The sequence below is a fragment of the Podarcis bocagei genome (genome assembly GCF_964188305.1).
Source record: "Podarcis bocagei genome assembly, chromosome: 13".
Lineage (NCBI taxonomy): Eukaryota > Metazoa > Chordata > Lepidosauria > Squamata > Lacertidae > Podarcis > Podarcis bocagei.
The window spans coordinates 41,962,848-41,981,134 of record NC_138138.1 but is presented as its reverse complement, the minus strand read 5'-3'; the positions used below and the strand labels follow the sequence as shown (position 1 = coordinate 41,981,134).

Below are 18,287 nucleotides of genomic sequence, written 5' to 3'. Positions count from 1 at the left end.
TCTTGTAGCAAAAGCATAGAGAGAAAATCTGGTCTGAGAAGGAGAGAAGCTTTAGTCTCCCATCAGCTTCTTCCTCCCCCCACCCCCTACCCCACTGCCCTCCCAATTACTTTAAGGTTTCTTTCTACTTGTTTCTTCCGTGGTAACCTCTGACGTATATTGCTTTCTGCCTCTCTTGCCACTTCCTGCCTCAGCCTCTTACTGAAAAACTGTGGTGTGGGGGGGCTAAATTCTGATGTGGTCTTTCTGACATTTGTGGCTGAATATTTGGTACAGCGATTTCAAAGAAGATGCAACATGCTTTTCCAGTTGAGATGTAATGTGCTTTCTTGTCAGTCTAATCACTTTTATAACATAAAATATTGTGTGTGAGAGAGATAGAGAGAGAGGTTTGCTGTTCTGCCAAGCATATACAGTGGTACCTCAGGTTAAGTACTTAATTCGTTCCGGAGGTCTGTTCTTAACCTGAAACTGTTCTTAACCTGAAGCACCACTTTAGCTAATGGGGCCTCCTGCTGCCGCCGCGCCGCCAGAGCACGATTTCTGTTCTTATCCTGAAGCAAAGTTCTTAACCTGAAACACTATTTCTCGGTTAGCAGAGTCTGTAACCTGAAGTGTATGTAACCCAAGGTACCACTGTAAACTAGCCCAGAGACTTATCCCTGCCCCGAAGCAGTTCAAATCGCCTTCATTTTGCAGAACATATTCTGCGCTTGCCAATCATTGCTGGTTCTAACTCCAGATAGGACTGACTGGTGATAACTCTCTAGTTTTTAACTGATCGTTAGGGTTGTGTGAAATGTGTTAATTGAAGATCTGGCCTCTTTCCAAAGGGCTTTAATGCAGTGCCATTCACTAACGACTCACTTGCCAAAAGAAAAGTGTCTTGCTAGAGAAGTGGCACTAAGATGATGCCACTTAATCTGCCACCCATCCAAACACGTATTTCGTAAGGCAGCGTTTGAGTACATTAAGGCCTAATGACACTTTATAGGCTGTATTCCCCTCACCTTTAGTCCTGTTCCATTAATTCATACACATGCAATAGTGAGAAGGTGCAAGCCTCCCTCCCACCCCAAAGAAACCCATACCAACCTTTTCAATCTTTGCATTTCCTATTCTATACAGTATCTATATGTCTCATCTGTTTGCGGGGGGTGCTGGGGACTGGCAAATGGCCAGAAGCATCCATCATTAGGAATATCTCAACATTTCACATGGAATTGGCAGAAATGACTGGCAGAATCCGAGACCAGGGAGAAGAGTTGGTGAAAGAAGACTGGAAGAAATTTAAAGACTATTTACAGAAATATTGTAAAATTGATGAATGTTAGAAGAATGTTGGAAAGAAACTAAGGGGTTTCCAGCTGTAATGCAGATACGAAAGAAAAAAAGTTTACAAATGGGTTAAAGATTAATGGTAAGGATTTGCTGAACTAACAAATTGAAGTGGAATACAAAGAAGGGAGGTATGAGGAGGTCTGGGGAAATAAGCGTAAGGAAGATATGTTATGGAAAATTGTTTTTTAATTGTTTTTATGTTGTATTTTGTTTTTTATTATTTTTCATTTTTATTGTTATATTTTAAAAACTTTAATAAATATCTTTTTTTAAAAAAAGGAATATCTCACATTTCAGGGGTATACGTGACACCCTCTCCGAAAATTGGCTCTGAATTGGCTGACCTTGTGAGGTATTCTTGTAATTATCTTAACTCATGAGTAGGCCCATTTAAGTTAACATGACACTCTTGGGCTTGTTCATTTCAGTGGGTCTTCTCTGAGCAGAACTAGCTATGGATACAACTCTAAACCTGGAATTTGGTGATGTGAATGTTAGCAAGTGAGAAGAAAGACAGATTGTGTTTTAGAGATAAGTAGCACATGCAGAAACAACTAATAATAATAAATTTATTATTTGTACCCTGTCCATCTGACTGGGTTGCTTCCAGCATATACAAAAACATAATAAAACATTGAACATTAAAAAACCGGGGTCCTCTAAGCTTGAGGGAGAAATCCATTGGGCCCCCCGTCTCAAGGAGCCCTTTGCTTGACGGGGTCCACTTAGCTATTCCATTGCAACAAGTCACCTACATAGTTCGGCTTCTGAGGGACGTAATCCAAGCAGTAGGGACCTCCTAGAAAGGGACCGCACTCCAAGAGGTATTGGAATTCCAGGCTCCCATGATTAAGGTAACATATTTTATTTTGCGGCTTCCCGGCTTGCAGGGGTTCGTCGCACGACCCCAGCAGGTCGTCATCCCATCTGTTGTCTTCGTCCCAGACCTGTACCCGCAACTTGCTGGTCTCCCCCAAGACTTGGATGTTCCCCACATCCAAGTGGACCTTCCATTCTGGGTTGTCGTTGTTCCATATGGTGGGAGTGCGCATCTCCCTGCCGTTGTAGAAGACCTTGACGAAGGCGTCAGTCCGTGACCAGTTGTCTCCCCACAAGTTCCTGGCGCGCACAATTGTCACCTTCAGCTTGCCCAGGCCTCGCGCCCGCGAGCAGCACATAGCATTGGTGGTGCCGTCACTGGTGCAGACACACGAGCAGGCGTCCCGGGCGCTCCGCCGTGTCCCTGGTGGGCAGGGCTGGGAGCAGTTCCTCCACAGCGCCCGTTCTCTCACGTACTCGCTCACCGCCTGCCGCAAACCCTCTCTCTTGGGGTCTCCCTTGGTCACCAAGGTGTGGATGGGCATCAGGGAGTAGGAGATCAAGCCGGGGATGGATTTGAGGCTTTCCAACCAGTCCTTGAAGGGCTCTGTGCTCTGCCCGTCACAGAAGAGCACGTCCGCCTGGCTGTTCCCGCCCACAATCTCCGTCTGCCGCTCGCTGTACGTCTGGTGGAAAGAGCCCTTGAAATTCCTCTTCTTCTTCAGCTCCTCACACTTCTGGAAGGCGGTTTCCATCTTGACTTTGCCGAGGCTGGCGGCGGCCTCCAGGCTGAGGCAATCCTTGACCTCGTCCGTGGTCGCCCCGTCCAGCGTTGCCTCGCACACCCGCACAGCCGTCACGTCCCTCACGCGGCCCCCCAAGTGAATCTGTTGTATGAAATGGGTCCCGTAGGTTTGGATCAGCTGGCGGTATTCCAGCTGGGAGTCAGGCCGGTACTTTTTGGGAAGGGTCTTCACGGCGTATTTGAAATGGCTGCTCTGCGGCAAGTGATGCCCAAGGCGGAAGCTGCAGGGGAAAGGAGAAGGTTATTCAGGGAGCTCCCAGGCAGTCACTGTTTTCCGGTGGGCACTGATGGATTGCAGGCTGGCAAAATTGGGGTGGGGCAAGTTAGGTTGATCTGGAATTCTTGTGGAACAAAACCATTCCCCCCTCTCCCCGCTCACAAATTGGACAAATAGGAGTGTGGGGTAGCAGTTGCTGAAATGTGGCTTCTTAATTTGATTGGCCTGCTTCCAGGCTCTGCAGTTGACCCCTCCCACACATAAGGCAAGGTGAGGAGACCGCCTTAGGCAGCAGGATCCACAGGGCCAGCAGATCCAGCTTCCAAGGAATGCATCACTTATGGTTGCGGCGGCAATGGTTGCGAAGCACTCCTTGGAGGCTGGATCTGCTGCCTCCTCCAGATGCTACTTCTACAGGGGTCTCTTGGTGAACAGGAGGCGCTGCTGGTCTCTTCCCACCCCAGGGAGGAAATGGTGGGCGCTGCCCTTTGAGATCTCCTGGGCTCTGCACATGGGCATAGCCAAGGGGGGGCAGGGAGGGGCAGCTGCCCCCCCATCAATAAAAATACATAGCAAACTGAGGTTCACCCCCTAACAAATATCCTGGCTACGCCCCTGGCTCTGCACCCATCCGGCTTGATTCAGAGCAGGCCCCTTTCCCCAAAGACCTTTGATTCCCACTTCTAGGACTTATTTTCAGCCTGAGCTCACTGGAGCTCATCTCTGGCACCTTTTAGGTGGGTGCCGTTTCCATTCTAAGAGAGCGAGGGTGAGCTCCGACACCTCTTTTTCTAGAAAGGCAGCACTGTCCACTTCCGCCATTGGGTAAATGATTTGATTCCCTCCCTTGTTCCCAATGTAGATCTTCACTCACCCCAAATGGAGGGGTGCCGTTTTGTGGTTTGCCTCGGGTGCTGAAACGTCTCGGGCTGGCGCTGCCTCCCAGATCTACATTTCCCGGCGCCCTTAACAAATCACCACGAAAAGCCAGCTACGGCCCTTCGGCCTTTCTCCCTGTCTGTCCCCAAGCCATTCCTCTACCCTGCCTTCCCCCATTCCCTGCCTTCGTCACCTGTAGTGGGAGCAGGAGACCTCATGGCTCGCAAAACTGTACTTGTCCTGAGAGCTCTTCTCCCGGCTGAATTCGGCCATCTTGGAGTGGGATCCTGCCAGAGCCACCTGCGCCACGGCCTGGGGCTTCACCTCCACCTCCAGCCCTGCCTTCCAGTCGTTCTTCACGTCGGATCCTTCTGCCAGGACCAGAGAGATGCCAGACTCCTGCACGGAGGAATGCACGCTCCTTTGGCACAAGGTTTTGGCTTCCCAGTCGATGGCAGCCACCGGGAGCCTCTGGAGCGGCTTCCCCTCCAGCAGGGGGTTCTGGCACAAGGTGCAGCTCCCGTCCGGCCTCTGCCACTGGTTCATATCCAGGACCTTTGCCCCTTTCTTCTCCAGAGTGGTGATGTCGATGCCCTCGCCGGCCAAGCTGTGCCCAGGGACGAAGTCCTTGTGTTCCAGGCATTCATCCTCCGTGGCCTTGTGGCATTGCGGGGAGACGCTGAGGAAGAGGAGGAAGAGGAGGGGCACAGAGGATGCAGGGCTCGCTTTCAGCATGGCCGCCCTCTGGGAAGACACCCTGCAACGAGAAAGGAACTGATAACTCGGATCATCCTGGGATGCGGTGCATGCTTGAAGTTAGTCCATTGCAATGTGGGAAGGAGTGATTCTGAGGAAGGGCTTTGAAGCACTGGCTGCAAACTCACTACCAGGCTAAGTTCAGGGATTTAGTGTACAAAACCCTATACAATGGGGGACCGGTATACCTGATTTCACCCATAATATACCCAACCAGTCACTGCACTCTGCAGATACCGTCTCATCAGGAGATCTGCTCTGTGTGCTCTCAGAATCAGACACTTCGTGTGGCAGCGTTGCCCTTTGGAACTCCTCGCTACTGCCTATCAGGCAAAATCTATGGTCTTGTCAGTGCCTATTAAACAGCTTCATTTTCCAACTTTCAAGTGCAGAAACTTTCACCCTGTTTCTGCATTCCATCTACATCTGTATTAAACTTCCTCGCACGTGTCCTTATTGTGCTTCACGAGGGTGTATATGAGAAGTGGTTTGTGTGAAGTTGGAGCCAGTGTGGTGTTGTGGTTTGAGCGCTGGACAAGGAGCAAAAAACCCGAGTTTGAATCCCCACTCAGCCACGAAGCTCGCCCTTGGGGAGGTCTTAATCTCTCTGCCTACCCTACCTCACAGGGTTGTTGAGAGGATGACCTGGGGAGAGGGAGAACCATACAAATGTAATAAAATAACTAAACAATAGGTGATCAACCTGTGGCCCTTGAGGTGTTGTTGGACTCCACATCCCATCAGTCCTGGCTATTTTTCTGGAAAAAGAGGTGCCACAACTCACCATAAACTCCTTCCTTGTTCTCTTAGAATGGCAATGGCGCCCACCTGAGAGATGCCGGAACTGAGTTCCAATGGGTTCCCACTGAAAAAAAAGCCCTGTATATATATATACCACTGTAGAGTAATTGGGGCAATACCCCTTTTGTGCAGCTCAGCAACTTCACAACCCTCTTTTCCTTAGGATGCAAAACCTCTCGGCTAAAGTGTTTTTGGGGGGTGGGGGTGGGCAGAGTCCTCAAAGTTCTTAGTTGCAATAAATGCTTGGAACCACACTTTGCTGGATTTGGCAAAAAGTGCCGCAATCCAGACCAGGCCAGTTTTTCTGTGATAGGAGACCCCTGTCAGAGGAGCCGTCCCAGTCGTTAACTTGACAAAAGGCAGGAAGAGCAGCCATTGAGAGGAACGAAAGGTGTGGGTGTGATGTCACAAGAACGTTTTTGGGCCTTTGGCAGGAGGCTTGGAATAGCTGGGAACAAAGGCCAGAGCAAATTTGACCGGAGATGCATTGGACTCCTGCACTACACTGCTGTGGGGAACAAGCCCCTCTTGAGATGACCATGCTGTAAGATCTGGACTCTCTCCACGAGGACTGAAGGTGTAAATAGGTGAATAAATTATATTTCTTAAAACTGCGACAGCCTCCGCTATATCTTGATTCTCAATGGAACACAGACCAGAATATTGCCACAGCTCAGCAAGGACTGGAAGTGGCTTCCAACTTTGGCAAGAAAAGTTTCTTGAATTTGATTGCTGAAATGTGTACGTTTGCCAGACTCTGGGACTGAGAATCTTCTTGTGTCTAGATGCTACAAGCTACTTGGAGTTTAGGATTGGAGCTGTAAGTGGGCAGCACACTCATATGAGGTTTAGGAGAGGCTCGGAGAGAATGCAGGCTGCCTTTACACTCTGAGTAAACCACAAAGGGGCACGTTGAAGAAGCCATTGCTTGAGGGCATCCCAGGTTCCCTCCAATTTGGGATTGCAGGAGTAAAGGGGGGGGGGCGGCAGCAACTACCGGAAACTAGGGCTGTTGTGTTGCAGTGGGGCAATGAAGGGGACGTGAGAGGCTTTTCTTGGGCGCACCCCACACCCTCCAACATTTCTCCAATGAAAATAGGGACGTCCCATTCCATAATGACAATTCTACTAGTTATACCCCACACATCTTACTGGGTTTCCCCAGCCACTCTGGGCAGCTTCCAACATAGGTAAAAACATAATAAAACATTTTTAAAAACTTCCCTATACAGGATTGCCTTCATGATTGCTTGGGGGTCGGGTAACTCCAAACCCTTCAAAAAAAATTCCAGTGAGAATAGGGACATCCCACCATACCATCCAACAGATCTCCAATGAAAATAGGGACATCCTAAGGAAAAGCGGGACATTCTAGGATCAAATCAGAAACCAGGACGGTTTCTCTAAATCAGGGGTGTCCCTGGAAAATAGGGACACCTGGGGGGTCTGCACTCCCAGGTCAAGCAAAGAAAGTCAACAAATAATGGAGGCTACTGATCCAACTTCCTTTCTTCTAATATCCACCCCAAATACCTACCTTCAGAAGGAGAAGGAAAGTCAGCGTGTCGGCTGGTGGGTCTGTGTGTTGCTCGACTGGGGCTGGTGTCTGCGTGCGCATGTATCTGTCTTCCAGAGACAGGATGTCACAGTTCAGAAAGGGGGAAAAGAAACCTAACCTCAGATGTGACAAGAGTCATTGATCACGAGGCGGCTGAGAAAAGGAGAGCAGGTGGGATTCTGAGGTCAACACTCATCACAAGCCGTTGTGTGTGGGTTAGGAGGTGGGTTGGTTGCTAAAGGAACATTGCAAGTTGGGGGAGAAGGACATCAACATTTACACCTCTGCTAATTTATTTATTCTTATTTGTTGCATTGCTTTTGTCTCATCCTCATTTTAAGCAGCTCTGGGTGTCTGCACCACCTCGCCCTCCCCAACAGCAGCCCTGTGAAATAGGCTAGGCTGAGAGAGAACGTGAATGGCTCAAACTCACCTCATGCCCAAGTGGGGATTTTAAACTTTGGTCTCTCGAGACCTGTTCTGATAAACACTAGCCACAGAAAATGTGTGAGGGAACAAAATGCCTTGCAAAAATGACTGTCCCTGCTCACCTTGAGGCTCTTTCTAGTCACCACAGGCAAACAGCTATTTTCAAGGCTGAATTGAACATTTCTGGGTGTATTTCCCTGACCATAGGACAGAAGGAGGGAAGGAGAGAAGTGATGTAGCCCACAGTCAACAGTTTCTGCTTTGCATGCAAAAGTTCCCAGGATCAGGTTTTTAATGTTTGATGTTATGTATTTATATGTATTGGGAGCAGCCCAGAGGGGCTGAGACAACCCAGCTAGATATGTGGGGAATAATAATAATAATAATAATAATAATAATAATAATAATAATAATAGTTGTTGTTGTTTTGCTCAAGAGGCATACTGAAGGGGGCAACCTAAATCTCAATTGGGGCCACCCAAGCCTCTTGTTCTGGCCTCTAGATCTCTTTTTAGGCTACCACCCCTCTCTCCAGGCCGCAGCCGCCACCACCCCAGCCCTGTGTGGCTGTATACATAAACTAACTATGACAGAAAGTGAGAGGGGTATGTTTGTTGCTCACTTTTATCCCAGACCCCACCCAGTACTGGGACATGGCCCTCAGGAGGTTGCCCAGAAGGGAATGTGGCTCTTGGGATGCAAATGTTTCCTAGCCAATGGAGAACATTATACTTGATCAGACTGCAGCAGAAAACACCAGATTTTTATATTATCCTCTTAGCTGGAGTTGCTGGGGATTAAGCTCAACAGGGAAGCTGCCTCTTACTGGTCCACTTTGCTTAGTATTGTCAACAGGGAAGCTCTTTGGGGATGCCCAAGGTTGAATCTTGGAGCTTCTGTCTGCAAGGACTGAGCTCTGCTGAGGTTAAAGACAACCTTGCCAGGTCATTCTGCAGGAGAGAGAAATGTCCTGGTGTTGTTGGACTACAACTCCCATCATCCTTCACCCTGGGCTACGCGGGTGGGGACTGAAGGTATCCAATGGCAGCTGGAGGGCTGCACCCTGTCGCATCCTCCTGGGTGCAGAGCAGGGGCAGCCAGCGTCCCCCAATGTCCCACTGGCCCCAATGAGCATGGCCAATGATCTGGGGTGATGGGAGTTGTAGTCCATAGCATCTGGAGGGGGCTACATTGGCCACCTCTGGCCCAAAGAGTTGAGGGTTTGGAACGGAGGTCAGGGCCCTGGAACCTTTCTAATCTGCCTTTCTACAGGCAAAGGCTGCACACCTTTAATATCTGCTAAGACTAAGTGAAGGGATGCGGGTGGCACTGTGTGTTAAACCAGAGAGCCTAGGACTTGCCGATCAGAAGGTCGATGGTTCGAATCCCCGTGACGGGGCGAGCTCCCGTTGCTCGGTCCCTGCTCCTGCCCACCTAGCAGTTCGAAAGCCCATCAAAGTGCAAGTAGATAAATAGGTACCGCTCAGGCGGGAAGGTAAATGGCGTTTCCGTGCACTGCTCTGGTTCACCAGAAGCGGCTTAGTCCTGCTGGCCACATGACCCGGAAGCTGTACGCCGGCTCCCTTGGCCAGTAAAGCGAGATGAGCGCCGCAACCCCAGAGTCGGTCACGACCGGACCTAATGGTCAGGGATCCCTTTACCTTTACCTTTAAGACTAAGTGAACATTCAATAGATGGAGCTGCTCCTACCGCAGAGAAGTATTGCTGGGGGAAGCAGAGAGTTTTAAGGCACATATTTTGCATGGAGTTCTGTCCCACATTCAGTGGGGAGCTGCTGCCTGTTGAAGCAGAGACTGGTCAGACTGGCAGAGCATGTGCTTGGCATGCAGAAGGCTCCGGGTTCAATCCCTGGCAGCTCCAGGATGCGCTAGGAGAAACATATTTGTCCAAAATCCCCAAAATCTGCTGCCAGTTAGTGTAGACAGTACTGAGATAGATGCACCAATGGTCTGCCTCGGCCTAAGGCAGGATCCTGTGGTCTGACTCAAAGACCCGGCAGCTTTGCCTGCTAAATTTCTGTCTGCTGTGCAGCTGAAAAGGCACAGGGCCTCTAGTGAAAACGAAACACCCTAATCTCACCTTGGTCTGGGCTGGCCAAACATCACGAGTGAGAGGCCCCAACCACCGGCCCTGCCATGGGAAGACCATCGCTTTTGACACCTCCCGCCACAGAAAAGATGTTAGCAAGCCATTTCACGACTTGACTGCAGGAACCCTGGACCACCAGCCATGCACAGCTGTTCAAGGATGACACACACCAGGGAGGTGAAGCCCAGGAGACACACGGTCTTTGACTACAGGGTCAGGCCTTAATATGTTTGAGGGATTTTTTGTGTGTTTTAATATTCTGTTGGAAGCTGCCTGGAGTGGCTGGGGGAAGCCAGTCAGATGGGAGGCATATAAATAATAAAATTATTATTCTTATTAACGCCACGATCGCCTGTGAGCAAGAGGCTGCATGACGTGTTCCACCAGCCAGAGCCACTAACTTCAGACAAGTTAACATGCCCCCGACATACATGAAAAAGTTGCCCCCCCACGCTGCTCTAGCCAGGGCCTAGCACCCACCTCTCACACACTGCCTGCCCACTTCCTTCCCACCAATGCATTGTGTGTGTACATTTTGTACAAGCTGTGTGTGTAATTGTTGCTGTCTCCAGCTTCCTTGCCTAAGGCCCCCCTGCCCTTAAGGCCCCCCTGCCCTCGCGTGCTCTCTTCCTCGCCGCTCTCCATGCGATGTTTAAACCCCAACCAAACTGACAAATTCCCCTTCCCCCAGACAAGCGGCCTAGCAAACTGCTTTGTTCCACGAGCAGCTGAGCATTCTGAGCTGTCACGGCAGCCCAGCCAATCAGCAGCAGAGGCTTCGCAGTAACAAGGGCTACGCAATATGGATGGCCGAAGACTGCTGTGCTCCCTGGGAAGGGAGCCGGCAGGAAAGGAGCAGGACATCTGAATTCCACCCTCAGCTCTGGAAGAGGAGCCAGATTCAGTAGGTCAGGCCAGGGGAGTAAAAAGTCTTTGGGGTCCTGTTACCCCATAACCACAACTCGCAAGTCTTATAGGATTGAGCACTTTCTCCACCCACTTTTTTTTATAAAAAAAACCACAAGGCTTTTATTTGATCTGTTCAGACAGCATGATCCGGATTGAGTAGTTAATTGTCCTGGGAGTTGATAGGGCGGGGGGAGGTTCCTTGCATTCTCCCCCCACCCACTTCCCTAATTTAACTCCACCCCCCAAAAAAAAACCCACACAGTGTCAGTAAACCAATGGATTGCCACAGATGCGAACACAACCTGACAGCAGGATGGGTCTGCAGGGGGCAGAAGCACACGCACAGACGCAAAAAATATGGACTCCTATTGGTGTGTGTGAGGGGGTGTCCGTGTTTTAAAAGCTCATCCACACACCCCAACCTGCCCAGACACGTCGTTGATGTTCCACCAGGTAGGCAAATGTCTGATGCTGGGGGAAGGGGCGGGGCTAGTGAGGGAGCTTAAAGCCACACCGACTTAAGAGGCAAGACTTACGAAGCGCCCAAAGCCAAGCCGGCTTCTACAAGGAGAAGAGCTGGAGGAGCAAGAGCTGTGCTCCAAAGGGGAGGCGTCAAAGGAGTGCCAACCACACAGCCTTATGGGGAAGGAGGGAAAGAAGGGGAAGGGGAGGGAAGGAGGGAGGGAGGGAGGGAGGGAGGGAGGGAAGAAAGGAAGGAAGGAAGGAAGGAAGGAAGGAAGGAAGGAAGGAAGGAAGGAAGGAAGGAAGGAAGGAAGGAAGGAAGGGAAGGGAAGGGAGGACAGACTATGGGGTTCATAAAGGCATGCCACCATGGTATGGGGAGGCCATGATTCTGGCAAGCCAAGCTGCCCAGTTACACGTCAGGAAAGAAAAGACTGCACTTAGGAAGGTTCAGTGAGAGCCTCCGGAAGACAGTCTGAGGGAGAATCCTTGCCCGTCTCCATCCCGTCGTCATCGTGATGAGGGTGGATGTGGGCGGGGAGCAGCTGCTCGTAGGTCGTGATGGTGGCGGTCACCACGGTCTCGTCGGGGCTCCTGTTTTCGGTGGCCGTGTGCGTCTTGAGGTGCTTGCGCAGGTCGGAGGCGCCCAGGAAGGCCTTGGGGCACTGGGGGCAGGCGTGAGGGCGGACCCCAGAGTGGATGCGCTCGTGCTTGCGCAGCCCAGCCCGGTCCGAGAACCCCTTGCCGCACTCGGGGCAGGGGAACGGGCGCAGGGAAGGGTGGAGCAGCCGCTCGTGGCGCCGCAGCTCCTGAGCGGAGCCAAAGGCCTCGCCGCACTCCCCGCAAGCAGGCATCACCGTGGCGACCACGATGGCCGCCTGGTCTGTGGCGAGGAGGTCCTGGCTGGCGAGGGGGGCGGGCTTGTCACCGGCCTCGTTGCCGTGGGTGCGCTCGTGCTTCCTGAGGCTGGACGAGACCACGAAGGCCTTCCCACAGCGGCCGCACTTGAAGGGCCTCTCCCCGGAGTGGACGCGGTAGTGCTTGGTGAGGCTGGCGCGCTCGGCGAACCTCTTGCCGCACTCGCCGCACTGGTGGGGCCGCTGCCCCGAGTGCACCAGCAGGTGGCGCTTGAGGTCCCACGAGGCCACGAAGCTCTTGTCGCACTGGGGGCACTTGTGGGGCCTCTCGCCCGTGTGGATGCGCTGGTGCATGGCCAGGTCGGCCGGCTGACGGAAGGCCTTGCCGCACTTGTCGCAGGCATAGGGCTTGAGGCCCTGGTGCGCCCGCTGGTGCCGCCGGAAGCTGGAGGGGTCGCTGAACATGCGCCCGCACTGCGGGCACAGGAAGGGCTTCTCCCCGGAGTGTGTGCGCTGGTGGCTCTGGAAGGAGGAGAGCTGCGTGAAGCCCTTGCTGCACAGGTTGCAGCGGTAGGGCTTGTGGGCTGCGTGGATGCGCTGGTGGCAGGCCAGCGACGACGAGCGCGAGAAGGCCTTGCCGCAGTCCTGGCACAGGAAGGGCCGCTCACCCGTGTGCGAGCGCTCGTGGTTCTTCAGGTCCTTGAGCTCAGCGTAGGTCTTGTGGCACGCCTGGCACTGGTAGGGGCGCAGCCCGGCGTGGGTGCGGCGGTGCTTGCGGAAAACCGAGGGATCTGCAAAGCACTTGCCGCACTCGCCGCACAAGTAGGGCTTCTCGCCCGTGTGGGAGCGCTGGTGGATCTTCAGCTTGGAGAGCGTGCCATAGCCCTTGTGGCACTGCTGGCAGCGGAAGGGGAGGTCCCCCGTGTGGCGGGCCATGTGCACCCGCAGGCAGACCGGCTGCATGAAGGCCTTGCCGCACTCATGGCATACAAAGGGCTTCTCGCCGCTGTGGCTGCGCCCGTGGTTGCGCAGCTCGGGCGCCGTCTTGTAGGCCTTGGCACACAGCTGGCACTGGAAGGGGCGCTCCGTCTGGTGGCTGAGCTGGTGCTTGCGGAGCTGCCCGCGGTCGGGGAACTCCTTCCTGCAGCTGGGGCACGACAGCTTGCCGGCCAGGCCGGCACCGGCCGCGTGGGACTTCAGGTGGCGCTGCACCCGGGGCGCATTAGGAAAGGTCTTGCTGCACGTCAGGCACTTGTAGCGCCGGCCGGATTGGATGTAGCCGGGCTCTTCCTCCTCATCGTCCTCCAGCTTCACCTCCACCCCTGGCTCCTCCTCCTCCACAGCCTCTGCCATTTTGGGAGAGGCCTCTGCCTGAAACAAAACAAGCAGAAGGAAGCTAAAAGTTGGGGGCAGCAATGCTTCCGAATATTTGTTTGTTGGTTTGATTTGTACACTGCCCTTCCTTCATAGCTCTCAGGGTGGTTGGCAACATAAGAATACAAGATAAAAACACAAGAAACATTGTAAAAACCAAGAACAAAAAAAACCCACAAGCCAATAAACCGCCCTGCGCCAAGCCCATCTAAAAGAGTAAAGGATGTCAATGTGCCAAAGGCCTGCTTGAAGAGGAATGTTTTCACCTGGCACCTAAATGAAGGTGCCAGGCGAGCTTCCCTGGGGAGAGCATTCCACAGACGGGAGGCCACTGCAGAAAAGGCCCATTCTTGTATTGCCACTCTACAGACCTCTCGAGGAGGAGGCACATGAAGAAGGGCCTGAGACAATGACCACAGGAACCAGGTTGGTTCATATGGAGAGAGGCGGTCTCATCTCCTGAAGTATGACCGCTGAATTCTGCACCAGCTGAAGTTTCCAAGCCGTCTTCAGAGTATGTATACAGTATGTACGTCTTCAGAGTATGTACAACACATTGCAGAACCTCAAGGTTACCAGAGCATAGACAAGAGTAGTTTGGTTGTCCCTGTCTGGGTAGAATCATAGAATCATAGAGTTGGAAGAGACCACAAGGGCCATCGAGTCCAACCCCCTGCCAAGCAGGAAACACCATCAGAGCACTCCTGACATATGGTTGTCAAGCCTCTGCTTAAAGACCTCCAAAGAAGGAGACTCCACCACACTCCTTGGGTTGGGGCACAGCTGCGCCACCAGCCTAAGCTGATGGAAGGCACTCCAGGCCATTGAGGCCGCCTGAGCCTCAAAGGACAGCAAAGGATCCAGGATTGCCCCCAAGCTGAATACCAGTTGCTGGAAACCACAGGAGGGGGGAGTGTTATTGTGCTCACATTCTGGTCCCAGGTTTCCTCCAGGTATCTGGTTGGCTGGATTAGATGGGCCATCGGCCTGATCCTGCAGGACTCTTCTTCAACACTGTGCTCCCACAACCATGAAGAAGAGCCCAGCTGAATCATGCCTACCTAGTCCAGTCCTTCCTAGTTCTCACGGTGGCCAACCAGACAGTGGCGTAGCGCGGGGGGTGCAGGGGGGGCCCGGCCGCACCGGGCACAACATCTGGGGGTTAGGGGGCGCAAATCCACAGGTTAGGGGGCGCAAATTACTTGCCTTGCCCCGGGTGCTGACAACCCACGCTATGCCACTGCAACCAGATGCCTGCAAAGGGGACTTGAGAGCAACAGGAACTCTCCCCACTTGCAATTCCCAAGAAGCAACCGACAGCTGCCCGCATAAAGGGTTCTGCCAATCTCTTCATGAGGTCTAGTGGCCTGTTGGAGCTAGCTCCTTCACTAACACCGCAGCATCACCCACAGGCCCTAAGTGATGGGGAGGTGGGCCTAGAGCAGGCATAGCCAACCTTCGGCCCTCCTGATGTTTTGGACTACAATTCCCATCATCCCTGACCACTGGTCCTGCTAGCTAGGGATCATGGGAGTTGTAGGCCAAAACATCTGGAGGGCTAAAGGTTGCCTATGCCTGGCCTAGAGTCATTCTTCCCTCTTCTAGTCACAAGGCAGCAACCGCTTGAGAGATAGATGCGGGAAAAGCAGAGCCACAGCCACAAGTTCTGGGTTGTAGAGAAGAAATATAGTGCAAGCAAACTGAGTCAGGGCTCATCAGCACTCAGCCCTTAAATAATCATTGATTGCCCAACCTCATGGGGTGAGATTTGCCATAGAAGAGGGACTGCATGGAGGCAGGGGGAAATCCCGAGTGCTGCTGTAAATGAATTAAAGATTTGTGGTCTAAGGCTGGAAGGGTAAAACTCATCAACCAAACAAAAATAAATTGAATGCATCCAGTAAAAACCAGACAATAATAAGCATGTAGGTGGAAGATATTTATTCCATGGAGCTAAATGGCACAGCAATTTTTTTTTTGGGGGGGGGGGATAACATATATTCTGTTTAATATATATGCAAGTTGTTTGTGATGTGAGTGGGACCTATAGCTGCTGGTGTCACTGGGGCCTGGGCTCCAAGAAGCCACGGTTATCTATGAACCTAGGAAGGGACGGGGTTTTGGAATGCAGAAATTCCCTTAGCGCAGGAGAGACTCTGCTCTGCAGGCAGTTTGCAAGGCGCATGCAACTAAACACAACCACCACCACCAAAATTCTCCCTGCCTCATGCAGAATAGTTGCAAAATGGCTATCTGGGGTACAGGGACCCATATTAGTCCCCCAGGAGGGAAGGAAAAGGACAGCTGGTAGGAACAGAGTTCAAAATCCAGACAGGAGAGTATGTTTGGGGTGGGGAAGGGGTGGAAATGATACGTTTCTCTGCTCAACAAAGACAGATCGTGGAGGAATTTTGCTTGCCTCCCCCAGAGCCAGGATGGTGCTCTTTGCAAAATGGCTGGATTAAGATCTGGGGATGGGGGCAGGGAGAGGAGAAAGGGAGGAGAAAACAGCTAAAATGCATCTTAATGGAAGATGGAATAACAATTCCAGAGGAAAATAAAAAAATAATCATAAGCACCATCCACAATTCTCTTTCCGGTGGAGTTCCTGGGATTTGCAAAGGCAATCAGAGATGTATACACAGGAAGAATTCTATTCCCTTTGTATGGGCTGAAGTCCTGGGATGTAAAATGGCTGTCTCTAAGACCCCAGCGAGGGAAAGGCAACAAAGGTTTGCAAACCATGGAGAGGAGTTTGCAGAGGAGAGAGACTGGCTGGACAATAGAATCTGCAAGAGAAAGTCTTTCCCCTCTCCCCAGGGCATAATCTGAGCTAAGGAACCCACTTCAAAGGTTGGTACAAAGAGTGCCTCTGAGCAGATCTGGAATGCCCATTTCACACTACAGGACCACAGCCAGCCTTCCTACATCTGGGAGCAGAAGTGAAGCTTTCCTAGGCAGAAGGTACAGGCTTCTCATCCAAAGAGTCAGGGCACCTGTCCTTTCGTACAAAAAATAGCCGCCGCTCAATGCCTAAACCCTCAAAATAAAGGTTTGACGTGGAAGCAAAAGAAATCCATTATGTAAATTGACCTGAATCTAGGGAAGAAAGCTAGATGCTTCCTAGATTACAGATTTGAGGGAGGCTGGAGAGACAAACACTTCGAAGTTGCAGTGATCTATTTGGAACCCAATTTGAAGCGGAGACGATCTGATTCAGCATAAATCCAGAATGTCTCTATTTACCAAAATAATTCCTATTTCTGAGTCCCTATTCCCTGGTTAAAAACTGTTTGCGGGAAGGGAAGGGGGAGAAGAGGAGAGTGGGGTCTCTGGAAGATAAAGCTTCAAATTGGGTAGGTGGGGGGGGGCCTATGGCTATATTTGCATGTACACAACTTTGCTTGCATCCCCATCACCACCTACGGAGGTCGTCATTACAGTGGAATGTACTTGGGGATTGCCGCTATTCCATATACTAATGTAAGCACTGTGAGATTAAACGATATTTCGAAACACCCACAAGGGTTTGTCCCTCCTTTTAACGTGAACTACTCTCTTATGCTCATATGGAAATCGTCGGGCAAAAGACTCTCTCCGTGTTCATCTGTAAAATGCGGGATGGAGGGGTTCTAGTTAAGAAAACAAAACCTTCGGAGAGCTAGAGCTGCCCATCCATCTACTTTTTTTATAGCAAAATGCTCTCGCAGATGGACAGATCTGTTGCAGAAACTGCTCTCCTAAAAGACAGCCTTTGCAAAGGAATTCCCACCTCCCTGGCGTAATATAGATTCCAGCAACAAAGGGGACGTCTGGGCGTTTGCGCGTCTGCCGGGAGAGCAATTGCTAGCAGATGTTTGCCGCTGGATGCTCGGGGGGCCAGGAGAGCAACCCAGAGACGCACAAAAGGTTTGCTCCGGCCGAAGAGCCTCCCTTGCAAAATGGCTGTCTCTAGGACCGAGGGACCAACAAACAAAAAGAGGAGGAGGAGGGAGGAGAAGCCCGCATCTCCCTTGCTTCCCCGCTCCCCACACAAATCAAAAGGCTCTCAGCCCCCCACCCAGGCCCCCTCTCAGGCTCCGCGATGCCCGGGCAGGTCCCGGCAGCGCCTGGCACCCGAGCCAGAAACGCATCTCCGGAGACTCCCCGGCAAAATGGCTGTCTTTAGGACCAGGGGAGGTGGCCGCCTGGGCGCAAGGAGGGGGAGCAGGGTCCAACGCCAGGCGATGCACCAGGACCGATCTGCTTTTTATTTATTATTTTTTATCGTTTTTAAAAATGCATTATTAAATAGAAAGAAGACATTAAGTCAAGGCCAAGGAAGGATGCCCCAGCCTGCATTTCTTGCTCTCTCCTTACCTGCTCTCTCCTTTGTCTATTCGCTTTCTCCTTCGTCTGCGGCTCCATCGGGAGGAGGAGAAAAAGGAGGAGCGCTAGGACCCCGGAGGAAACGGAGGCAGAAAGGGGAGGACCGCGGGGGGGGGCAGGAATTGCTACTTAGCCCAAGTCCCGTTGACTACGCCGGGCAGGGATTCGGCTCCCATCTTTGCTTCAGCCTAAATCAAATAATTGCATTTTATATCCAGGGCGGAGGCCTTTTAAGCAGCTTCGTTGGATTGCAAGGGACGGGGCGGGGTGGGAGAGCGGACAGGAAGTGTGGCATGGCCAAGGATGCAGCGGGGAAGGGATTCGGAGTTGCACAGGGTCGGAAGTGTGGCATCGGAAAGCGGGGCGAAGTTTCGTAACGGGCAGGAAGTGTGGCGGGGAAGGGTTTGGCCGTTACACCGAGCGTAGTGTGGTGTTTCCCGGTAACTTTTGACCCCGCTCCTTTTATTTAAAAAAAAAAATCTGGTTCCAAATTTGGGGTCGTTCTGCTTTTCAGTTGCGTTGGCCGGAGACGCATCCTGGAATGGCAAGGGATGTAATGGGGATGAGATTTGCTGCGGTTGTAATGCGGTCTTCTCTATGGCT

The 18,287-nt window shown here is 51.9% G+C and overlaps 2 protein-coding genes across 2 annotated transcripts; both read right to left on the bottom strand.

Annotated features, from left to right (window-relative positions):
* Positions 1 to 1,896: 1,896 nt before the first annotated feature.
* On the bottom strand, positions 1,897 to 8,129 carry PRF1 (perforin 1). Its single transcript, XM_081165899.1, has 3 exons — positions 7,156 to 8,129; positions 4,255 to 4,818; positions 1,897 to 3,186 (listed from the first exon to the last, which is right to left on the bottom strand). The coding sequence occupies exons 2-3, from the start codon at positions 4,794 to 4,796 to the stop codon at positions 2,067 to 2,069; spliced, it is 1,662 nt and encodes a 553-aa protein (XP_081022025.1). The 5' UTR covers positions 4,797 to 4,818; positions 7,156 to 8,129; the 3' UTR covers positions 1,897 to 2,066.
* A 2,585-nt stretch (positions 8,130 to 10,714) lies between these two features.
* On the bottom strand, positions 10,715 to 17,983 carry ZNF668 (zinc finger protein 668). Its single transcript, XM_081165888.1, has 2 exons — positions 17,676 to 17,983; positions 10,715 to 13,313 (listed from the first exon to the last, which is right to left on the bottom strand). Exons 1-2 carry the CDS (start codon positions 17,721 to 17,723, stop codon positions 11,526 to 11,528), a joined length of 1,836 nt encoding a protein of 611 aa, XP_081022014.1. The 5' UTR covers positions 17,724 to 17,983; the 3' UTR covers positions 10,715 to 11,525.
* Positions 17,984 to 18,287: the final 304 nt, after the last annotated feature.

Bases quoted from the DNA above. Each gene is read 5' to 3' on its own strand.
- ZNF668 (XM_081165888.1), bottom strand. From the start codon at position 17,723: ATGGAGCCGCAGACGAAGGAGAAAGCGAATAGACAAAGGAGAGAGCAG. The intron at 13,314-17,675 runs GTAAGGAGAGAG...GTTTTGTTTCAG, and splicing joins ATAGACAAAGGAGAGAGCAG to GCAGAGGCCTCTCCCAAAAT.
- PRF1 (XM_081165899.1), bottom strand. From the start codon at position 4,796: ATGCTGAAAGCGAGCCCTGCATCCTCTGTGCCCCTCCTCTTCCTCCTC. The intron at 3,187-4,254 runs GTGACGAAGGCA...TTTCCCCTGCAG, and splicing joins GTCTCCTGCTCCCACTACAG to CTTCCGCCTTGGGCATCACT.